This window comes from Scyliorhinus canicula, chromosome 7, assembly GCF_902713615.1.
Source record: "Scyliorhinus canicula chromosome 7, sScyCan1.1, whole genome shotgun sequence".
Classification (NCBI taxonomy): domain Eukaryota; kingdom Metazoa; phylum Chordata; class Chondrichthyes; order Carcharhiniformes; family Scyliorhinidae; genus Scyliorhinus; species Scyliorhinus canicula.
Window position 1 is genome coordinate 56,042,947 of NC_052152.1, and position 11,716 is coordinate 56,054,662.

General features: G+C 39.6%; 1 protein-coding gene across 1 annotated transcript; it reads left to right on the plus strand.

Moving 5' to 3' along the window:
• Positions 1-68: 68 nt before the first annotated feature.
• slc35a5 (solute carrier family 35 member A5) lies at positions 69-11,450 on the plus strand. The gene is made up of 4 exons (XM_038802077.1): positions 69-129; positions 4,067-4,134; positions 6,492-7,275; positions 9,878-11,450. Exons 1-4 carry the CDS (start codon positions 127-129, stop codon positions 9,944-9,946), a joined length of 924 nt encoding a protein of 307 aa, XP_038658005.1. The 5' UTR covers positions 69-126; the 3' UTR covers positions 9,947-11,450.
• The last annotated feature ends 266 nt before the right edge of the window (positions 11,451-11,716 follow it).

Genomic DNA, 11,716 nt, shown 5'->3' on the forward strand with positions numbered 1-11,716 from the left:
CCCCCCCCCCCCCCCCCAAGTTGCCACCGTGAACCGCTGCAGTATACCCACAGTGTTGTCAAGGAGGGAATTCCAGGATTTTGACACCTCTACAGTGAAGGAACAGTGATAAAGTTCCAAGTCAGGATGGTGAGTGACTTTGAGGGGAACCCCCATAGAGCATAGAACAGTACAGCACAGAACAGGCCCCTCGGCCCTCAATGTTGTGCCGAGCAATGATCACCCCACTCAAACCCACGTATCCACCCTATACCCATAACCCAACAACCCCCCCCTTAACCTTACTTTTTAGGACACTACGGGCAATTTAGCATGGCCAATCCACCTAACCCGCACATCTTTGGACTGTGGGAGGAAACCGGAGCACCCGGAGGAAACCCATGCACACACGGGGAGGACGTGCAGACTCCACACAGACAGTGACCCAGCCGGGAATCGAACCTGGGACCCTGGAGCTGTGAAGCATTTATGCTAACCACCATGCTACCGTGCTGCCCCTGTGATGGGGTTCCCAGGTATCATCTGCTCTGTCCATTTAGATGGTAGTGATCATGGGTTTGGAAGATGCTGGCTCGGGAACCTTGGTGAATTCCCGCAGTGCATCTTGCAGATGCATGGCTGCCACTGTTCGTTGCTGGTGGAGGGATTGAAAGGAGTAGTAATCAAGTGGGCTGCTTTGTCCCACAAGGTGTTGAGCTTCTTGAGTGTTGTTAGAGTTGCACTTGTCCAGGCAAGTGGAATGTAGAACATAGAACAGTACAGCACAGTACAGGCCCTTCGGCCCACGATGTTGTGCTGACCACTTATCCTAATCTAAGATCAACCTAACGTACACCCCTTCAATTTCCTGCTGTCCATGTGCCTGTCCAAGAGTCGCTTAAATGTCCCTAATGACTCTGACTCCATCACTTCTAGCAGTGTATTCCACACACCCACCACTCTGTGTAAAGAACCGACCTCTGACTATACTCTCCTCCAATTACCTTAAAATTATGTCCCCTCGTGACAACCATTTCCGCCCTGGGACAAAGTCTCTGGCTATTCACTCTATCCATGTCTCTCATCGCCTTGTACACCTCTATCATGCTGCCTCTCTTCCTTCTTTGCTCCAGTGAGAAAAGCCCTAGCTCCCTCAACTTTTCTCTATAAGACATGCCCACCAGTCCAGGCAGCATCCTGGTAAATCTCCTCTGCACCCATGTGTATTCCATTACACTCCTGACTTGTGCCCTGTAGATGGTGGACAGACTTTGGCGTTCAGGGGATGGGTGGGCTGCTTGCCACAGGAATCCTAGCCTTTGACCTGTTCTGGTAGCCACAGTATTTATATGGCTAGTCTAGTTCAATTTCTGGTCATTAGTAACCCCTAGAATGTTCATAATGGGGGATTCAGTGACGGTAGTGCCATTGAATGTCATGGGGCAATGGTTAGATGGTTGTTGGAGATGGTTCTTGCCTGGCAGTTGTGTGGTGTTAATGTTACTTGCCATTTGCCAGCACAAGCTTCGATATTGTCTGGGCCTTGCTGCATTTGGACATCAGTAAGTGAAGAGTTGCAGATGGTGTTTAACATTGTAGCCACCTGCAAACATCCCCACTTCTGACATTATGGTGGAAGGAAGGCCATTGGTGAAACAGCTAAAGGTGGTTGGGCCCAGGATGTTACATTGAGGAACTCCTGCAGTGATGTCCTGGAGCTGTGATGATCAACCTTCAGTCGCCACAACCATCTTCCTTTGAGCTAGGTATGACTCCAACCAGTGGGGAGTTTTCCCCTTTAGTCTCATTGGCTCCAATTTTGTTAGGGCTCCTTGATGCCTTACTCGAACAAATGGTGCCTTGATGTCAAGGGCAGTCACTCAGTTGCACTGAATAAAGTACTTCAGCATGACTGAATAATTGACTCATAGAATCCCTACAATGCAGAAGAATGCCATTCGGCCCATTGAGCCTGCACCGACCCTTGGAAAGAGCACCTTACCAAGGCCCACACCCTATCCCTATAACCCAGTATCTCCACCTGACCCTTTGGAAACTAACGGACAATTTAGCATGGTCAATCCACCTAACCACATCTTTGAACTGTGGGAGGAAACCGGAGCACCCGTGCAGACACGGGGAGAAAGTACAAACTCCACAAAGTCACCCAAGGCCGAATTGAACCCGGGTCCCTGGTAGTGTGAGGCCGCAGTGCTAGCCACTGTGCCACCCCATTCTTTTTACTTAGAATATTAAAATTTTAGTCAAATCGATAAACATATCAAAAGCTTCCTTCACTATTGCTGGGTCAAATACCAGGAAATCGCTTCCTAGGTACTGTGGGTATACACTGCAGTGGTTTCAAAAGGCAACTCCTCACCACCTTTAGGAAAATCAGAGAGGACATTTACCAGGATGTTGCCTGGTATGGAGGGAAGATCTTATGAGGGAAAGCTGAGGGACTTGAGGCTGTATTCATTAGAGAGAAGAAGGTTAAGAGGTGACTTAATTGAGGCATACAAGATGATCAGAGGATTAGATAGGGTGGACATTGAGAGCCTTTTTCCTCGGATGGTGATGTCTAGCACGAGGGGACATAGCTTTAAATTGAGGGAAGATCGATATGGGACAGATGTCGGAGGTAGGTTCTTTACTCCGAGAGTAGTATGGGCGTGGAATGCCCTGCCTGCAACAGTAGTGGACTCGCCAACACTAAATGCATTCAAATGGTCATTGGATAGGCATATGGACGATAAGGGAATAGTGTAGATGGACTTTAGAGGGGTTTTACAGGTCGGCGCAACATCGAGGGCCGAAGGGCCTGTACTGCGCTGTAATGTTCTATGACAACAAATGCTAGTCTTGCCAATGATGCTGACATCCCATGAACAATTTAATGAAGAGTTGCGTGAATGGTTCAGCAAATAGAAGGAATCTTTAGGAGCAGTTCCATCTTTGATTATATATTTGCGAATCCGCCCTTAAGTCTGGGAAAATTCAATAACGGACGCAACCAATCAGAGAAAAGTCCCTCTCATACATGGAAGAGGCAGAATCTGAGAGGAATTGTTCCTTCAATCACAGGCTGTTTTTTACCCATGTTTGCTCCCTATAGGTACACTAGTAATAGCCTGTGATTGGAGGAGCAACAGGCAGTGCGACGATGAGTCGCGGTGGTGAGTGAAGCTGCCGAGGCCATTGGGCAAGGAGGTGGAATGAGGCATGGGGTAGGGAGGGGAGTGAGGCCGTCCAGATCAGTGGGGGCAGACACAATGAGCAGTTTTGTCAACAAAGGAATAACTGGAAGCCAGGAAAGCTCAAAATCACTGATTTAATGAATGTGGAGTCTGAAGCTTACGGTTGCATATGTTCAGGAGCTCCTACATGGGTAAAACATGTAGTGGATGCAATTGAACATGCTCAATTGGATAATTTAATATCGAACAGTTTTATTTCGTAACTAAGGTTTACATTTGTGTTGTCATCAAGCATTTCACACACTGTGAATTAGTTAAGCAAAGTGACAGTGTTAGACAAGCATAGACGGCAATTTTTCTGTGTGACTGCATCACCTACAAAGAAGTTAATGATGATGAAAAACGAGCCTCTGAAAACCAAAAATTAGCCTTCAGAAATGGAAAAGTAGCCCTCAGGAAAATCAGAAGAATCTATGGAATAAAAAGATAACTAAGGCTTCCAAATCAAAAATGGAAAGTACAGCAACATTGGGAAGTGAATTTAACATTATTACCTATATGCTGGTTTCCTAGTTTATCATTCAGATAAATTCAGAATATCCTTTACCAGTAAATCATTGTTAGGATACAATTACTCCTATGTAATCATGAAATACTCCAATTTTATTCAGCAATTACATTTACCACGCAAGTAATGTACAACAGTAATTTTATATCACCCAGTACTTTGGGCTCATGACATTTTTAACTTCCTATTGAAATTCTTTATTATATAGACAGTAAACATGTTTTAGTAGTTCATTTTAAAATACTGTTATTTGACTTAGCATTGTGAGATGATGGCATTTTTATGGCTAACTAGTCTATTTTTTCTGGTCGGTCTTGTTTAGGCAATGGCAGTCTTGTTGTCAAATTTCGTTATTATCACAACAGCTCTTCTCTTCAGAGTTGTTCTAAAGTAAGTTGATTAAGTAATTCATGTTGCATCTTGTTAATTGGAGGGATAGCCTAACGCATTTATTTAAGGTAGCACAGAGATCTCATATCCACTTTGTACTGCAAAGAGGTTGCCACAATCAGAGCCCCGTGCACAAGTCCATGTTATGAGATTTCAGTACAGCTGTAGTTGGCTTTCACTGGAGCTATTTGACCACCATGATTACTTTTTGGTTCAGTTACACAACTGCTAATTCCACACTAATTTGCATTGCTGGCTACATGAGGTCGAATGGAACAGATTTGGCCACATGTACTTTTGAAAGGGTCCTAACATGAAATTTACCATAGAACATCAACAACGTATGTTTGTATAGCACCCTTAATGTAATAAGATATTCCAAGGTGCTTCACAGCAGCATTTTAAAACAAAATATGACACTGAAGGAAATACTAGATCAGATGACCAAAAACCTGGTCAGAGGTAGGTTTTCTGGAGTATCATAAAGGAGGGGCCGTGAGGTTGGGAGGCAAAGAGGTGTAGGGAGGAAATTCCAGAGTTTGAAACCTTGGAAACTGAAGGCACAGTCATCAATGGTGGTGCAGTTAAGATTGGGGATACTCATGAGGCCAGATTGGGCGGGCACAGATATCGTGGAGCATTATGGGGCTGAAGGGTGAGGCCAAGGAGAAATTTGAAAACTTTGATCAGGAATCAATAAAAGCAAGCATAAAAATGATCAATGAATGAGACTTAGTGTGAATTAATACATAGACAGTAGTGTTGGATGACCTCAAGTTTACGGAGGATAGAATGTGCGAGATCAGACAGGAGTGCACTGGCTTGGTCAACTTTGGAGGCGGAAGAAGCATGGGATGAGAGTTTTGGCAGCAGACAACTAAATGGGATGAAGTCGAGCGATGTTACTCAGGTGGAAATAGAAGGTCTTTGTAATAACATAAAAATGTGGTTGGAAACTCATCATGGGGTCAAATATGACACCAAGGCAATGAAGAACAGACTATTTCATTATCAAACTGTTGCCAAGGTGAGGGACAGAGTCTGTAGCTAGGAATCTGAGTTTGGAGAGGATACCTAGAACACTCCAGTCTTCGATATTTAATTGGAAGAAATTTTTGCTCGCCCCATACTGAATGTATGATAATCGGTCTGATAATTTAGCAACAATGGACAAGTTGGGAGAGAGGTGTTGATGAGGTAGCACTGGGTGCCATCAGAAAACATGTGAAAATTCGCTCTTTGCTTTAAGATGTGTCATCAAGGGGCAACATCTAGATGGGAAATAGGGGGCGATAAATGTTTGGGAGACACCAGAGGGAACAATACATAAATTACTTCAATTTTTAAAAAAATGTATGTGAAAAAGGTTTCTCTCTGAGTTCATGTATTGTTTAGTTAATCAATATAAACTCCTCCATATAAAACAAATGCTTTTTGTCTCCTGCTGATATTGAGTTCTTACCAAATTAAGTCAAATTCCAATTTTTAAAAAATTGATGTAATCTATTTACTATTTCCTCTGGCGTTCCCCATGGAGTTGTCCTTTGTCTCCCATTTAAACTAACCTGTTGTTGTTTTGTTAGTGAACCAATTATTTTTGGCAATAGTGTTGTATTCTGTGTTTTAAGATAGCATTCGGGACAAAGAATTTGGTTGTACAGTAACCATTTAGATTTGACACTGAATTGATTTTGGGTAAATTATATTAATTTTCCTTACCACACAATTCTGCTCAAATGTCAGCACAAATCAATTTTAAACATTTTGAATGAATATCAATTCAATTAATTCAAAGGCACGTGCAGTTTATAATGATGCAAACTATTTCCACAAAATAGATAACTCCAAACTTTGTAGAAACATTAATTTTTGCATAAACCCACTGAATTGATACAAGATATAATAATTCAAGAAGGGCATATGATTAATTAATAAGATGAAAAAAATTCGCAAATTTCATTTTATACTTAAAATGTTAGAAATATACGCCAAGTCGGTTAGAATTTGTCCAGCGAACCTACTGTTTGTTTCCAACATATTTGAAACTTTATCCTTCTGATTTCTAGCTCCATGAAATCATTCTGAAGTCTTTGGAAAATTAGTGTGCTTTGCAAATGACAGTTTTACAAAATGTTGGACCAAACTGCTTTAATTTAATGAACAGATTGGCTATGTTAAAAACAGTATTAAAGCTGTTAGAAAATTCAGATTTTTCTTGAGGTAAAAATATTTTTTACAAGATACAGATAGCGATGGGAGAAGGAATAACTTTTCTCATCCCTGACTTTTGTTATGTTCTTTCACCACGTCATGCAAAGCGTAAAATGTAATACTGTTATTTTTCTGCTTTCCACTAGGCGGCGCCTGTCCACAGTGCAGTGGGCCTCAATCGTGATTTTATTCCTTTCCATTGTAGCACTCATAGCAGGGACTGGAGTAGCCCAAAATGTGACAAAGCACACGTTTAATCGCAGCATACATCCCAGCGCTTCCAATAGCTGCATTCCGTTCATAACATCTCAGGATAAAACTTTACAACACCAGATGAAGATTAATTCCACAACAATGTTATTACCAGGTTTGAAATGGGACATAAGTTCATTAAAAAGCCTTAACATTGGTTTTGGCCATCTCCTTATAATCATACAGTGTTTTATTTCTTCAATGGCTAACATTTATAATGAAAAAATGCTGAAAGAAGGAGATCAGCTAACTGAAAGTATTTTTATTCAGAATAGTAAGCTATACGTTTTTGGAGTTATATTCAATAGTCTGATATTACTGCTTCGGTCTGAATCTCGCACCCACATCCAAAACTGTGGGTTTTTCTATGGACACAATTTGTTTTCTGTGTCTTTAATTTTTATTACTGCTGCCTTTGGACTGTCTGTGGCTTTTATTCTGAAATTCAGAGACAACATGTTTCATGTCCTCACTGCCCAAGTAATAACTGTTATCATTACTGCAGTATCTACCTTTATATTTGACTTTAATCCTTCGTTGAGCTTCTTACTAGAAGTCCCTGTGATATTCCTGGCAATATTTATTTACAACGCCAGCAAGATAAATGACCCTGCGTATATGCTACAGCGAGAAAGACTCAAAGTTATAAATGGTGAACTTCTGGAACGTTCCAGTGGGGTAAGTAGTCCATGTGTTCAAAAAGTACCTACTATTCGAAGTAATCACAAAAGAAATAAAACCACTGTTCATAGATGCATTATTTACGTTTTCTCATGCACTGATGTGTGCTAACCAAACTTACAGCAATTTGCACTCATAGCACATTAATGTTATAACTGATGATTTACAATGTGAAGTTAAGAAATAGTTAAATACTATGATATGGGCTGAAAATTGTGTCTGTATGTGTATTCTGTGCAATAGCTGGTGATCCATGGTTGTTGGCTTTGTATTTAGAATGATTTTTATATTTGCCTAGAACGCAATTTTAATTATTTTCCATAACCACTGCTGAAGCTTGATAAATTGAGTCACACAAAAGGCAGGGGGCTGACATATGAAACTGCCACAAAAGAGGGTAAAGTCAAAGCAAGTCAACTCGTATCCGTGTTGGGCACTTCCTCATGGACAGTTACATTTCACAAATAAAAATGAAGAAACCTGCAAAGTGTTGTCAGACGGAACACAAAAAAGAAGCTTTTTTGCTTCTGATATCTCCCTTTTTTCTGCCGCGAGTATCAGTTTTTACATTTTAGCACGTTTCTACCACTTCACTGAAATATTTTATCTCATCTGACAGTTTTCTATTAAGTGCTGCAATTCATTAAATCCTTTAACTTGCTCTGTGATTGGAGTGTCTGTTAATTCTCTTTGTCGCATTCCTTTCTCAGCTTATCTTTCAGTTGTCAGTTCTAATGAAGGTTGTGCCAGAAACATTAACCTGGCAATTTTTCATATAGATTTGACTAAGCTGTTTTGTATTTGTAGGATTTTCTATTTCAGCGTTTCATGGCAGAAACTGGAAACAGGTTGCCTGCATCCATGATCAAAGAATAGCATTAGATGTTGGTACAGAATGAAAAGTCTGTCCAATTTTCATTGGTGTCTTGAATGACTTCAGCCAGCTAATTAAAGAATGACAGTTGTTTTACTCGTCAACAATGAACTGCTTTGTGTGATGCTCAAATATGTGCAATGCAAATAAAATCATTTAATTGGGGTTCCAGATGAAACACAATTGACTGGTTCTCATGGAGTTTGCAATAACAGTGAGGATGCTTAAAATGTAACATTTGCTGCTGCATGTCGTTCTGATTTTTGACCAAGCAGGCAGAAATCCAATAAAGGCTTCTGCCAATTGACTGTCAAATCATGTATTAGCTGCTTGAAACTGAAATGAGTCAACTAGTCCTTATTTTACCACCTACCTGCCAAGGTCACAGATCTTTTCTGTGCTTTGTATTTTTTTAAATAAATTTAGAGTACCCAATTCTTTTTTTTCCAATTAAGGGGCAATTTAGTGTGGCCAATTCACCCACTCTGCACATCTTTGTGTTGTGGGGGTGAGACCCATGCAGACACGGGGAGAATGTGCAAACTCCACATGGGCAGTGACCCAGGGCTGGGATTGAACCCAGGTCCTCGGCACCGTGAGGCAGCAGTGCTAACTACTGCGCCACGTGCCCCCCTTTTTCTGTGTTTTGGATGTGGCTCATTTTACCATGCTTGCTGTACACTTTTTGAAGTTTCAGCTATGAGTGGAATAAAAAGTTTACCATAAACAAGCTGTATTATTTTACAAATTTGATAAGCATTGATTACATAAATAATTCTACGTGGTAAACATAAGACCATCGAACTACGCATCTTATTTTTAATTTCTCATTGAAAATCTCTGACTGCAAGTACGGAACTTTGTCCTTCAGTTTCAAAAACAAGTAAAACCACATTCACTGCCTGATCCCCAAACAACACTAAGTAATTACCTAAAAAATGGCATACTGTTAATCTGCTCAAATTTAAAACTTGAAATGAGAAATTTACAAAGACAAATATGGAGTTTTACCATCTTATTTGTTTGAATTTTTTAAGCCCTTATTCCCATGCAGTGTGTGATGCTACAACAGATGTACACAAAATTACTTGTGAAGAAAGCCATTTGATCACCTTAGCTCATCTGAACAAAATAACACCAAATTCCTCTCTGTCCCCCCCAGCACTCCCACCCAAGAGTTATGTCACAGTTCCTGATCTATCCCAGATTCACTACTTTAACTGGAAGTCACAAGTTGCTAACTCATCGTGTGACAACCAAACTTCATATGCCATTGCTCTTGGTGAGATACAGGAGTTATAAGAATAGGGTGTAATCAGTAAATGTGATAGGGAAAATTTTACCTGGATTAAACATGATAGTTTTAATATTGAAATGTGAAATTCTGCAGACGGTGAAAGCCTGAACGAAACAGAAAATGTTGGAAATACTCGGCAAACCTAGCAACATCCCTGGAGAGGCAAACAGTGTGAACATTTCGAGTTGATGACCTTTTGCCAAAATTAAAACGTTTAACTCTCTCTCTCTCCATGCTGTCAGAACTGAATATTTCCAAGATATTCTGCTTTTCCTTTTTATTTGTGCGTAGGTACAGACACATGTGCACACACATATGCAGTGTGTATGATAAATTAAGTTACAAAAAGTCTTGATTTTATTTAATCTACAAAAGAGATTTTTTATTTCTTCACCTCTTTCCCCCCCCCCCCCCCGTTTGACTTTTAGGATGGTGAGGAGCTGGAAAGATTGACGAAACCAAACACAGATTCTGAAACAGAAGAAGATTCCTTCTAGACATTTTTTTAAGTTTACTTCACAAATTAATAATTTTTATAAAATATGAATTAGTACTTAATTTCATTTTTGCATTGTTTAAGAAATGCAAGTGAGCCATTCCTCTATGTCCACATTGGTAACCCTTTCTAGAAACCTTTCGCCTCCGAAACCAGATAGATGTGCATTAATAACATTGCGCTTTCCCGGCCTGGTTACATAATAGTTGGACTAGCTTGTAAAAACCATTGAATTATATCGATTCAGATTTAGCAGCCAGCGCTGAAGGTACTATGTCCATCCTCCATTAAGCTTACAACTGCCTCAGTCCTTTTGTGGGATTTTTGAGTGGGAACTTAATGTTACTAGAGACTCTATATAGTGTGTCACCCTTTTATAAAGGTTCTGGGACCTGTAAGAGCAAGTAAGCAGCACCAAGCCTCTTTAACCAATCCAACTGAAGAATCCTTAATGAGACATAGAGCTTAAACGAGGAAGTATTTTCACAAATATAATAAATGTAAGATTATGTACAGAAAGCAAAATAAAAGAAGGGAAGAAATATAGAGTTCAGAGAGAGAAAGACGAGATATAGAAATACAAAATAAAGGAAAGCACTTAATTCTTAAAAGTTTTTAATAATTAAAATCAGAGTTTCTTTGACATTAGTTAAAATTTACCACTGTTAAGTCACTCAAATCTGATGCCGTTACTAGTGGCAAGTACCATAACTTAAGACCCTCTGTGTACTTGTCTCTTGGCAAGGTACAGTTTGATGAAGCTTATGGAGTCTGTGTTTTGCTGCTCATGTACTAACACCAGAAGATGCTGCAAAAAATACCAGTGAGCTGTGATCTCAGCCATTATATATTCTCTATACTATAGTTATTCTATCTTTAAAAGAAATGGTGTTTCCTGTTATTTCATTGTAACAATCATTTGAACGATACCTAAATTTTAAACAAATCATGAAAGAATGACTGAACTACACCTAAAGAGCAAGTATTTTATCTGGTTCTATGAAGTAACATTGAAAAAATGTACTTAATTGTGCAAATATACTGCTCGAAGATATTGTGAGGTAGTTTAATACTCATTCCATTCTCCTCATCTTTCCTGTCTTTGTATAGTTTGATGGCCTTTCTAATCTCTGTCAGTTCTGAAGCAAATTTTTTTGTGCAATAATAAATCAGATGATACAATCCTTGAATTCATCAGAAGAATGCAGGGTTGTTTATTAATGGAATGTGCCACTATATTGAGTAATTCTGAAATGTTTTATATGAAATGTTAACTGGATTAAATTGAAAATGAAAAGTAAAGTTAAAAGCTACATGCGTTTTTTAATAAGTACATGCAAACCTAATTCAAAGCTGAAATGGATTTTAACTTTAAATTAAATGAACGTGATGAGAGTGCTTTGAGTATTATAAATGTTTTTTGGTTAATGTACGTGGTCATTGTTAGTGAACACTGTGAATTTACATTTGTAATACTTACATTTACATGGAACTGTTAATTGAAAGATTTGTGTGAATAGTTCTTATTTGCTGACTTATAAGATGTAGAAGTAGGTCTTGTGGCACAGATGTAACATATCTACCTCACTTGATGGCCGTGGAAGGTGTGCGCATCACATGACCAAACAGATTAATTATCAGACTAAATTCTTCCAATATGCCTGATGGCAGGCAGTTAAGAGCGGGCGAGTTTCCTGGGTAGTCATACTGTCAAAGGCAACGCCAACTCAATGGAAGTTGCCAATGCCCTCTTAAGACATCGTGCCTGAAA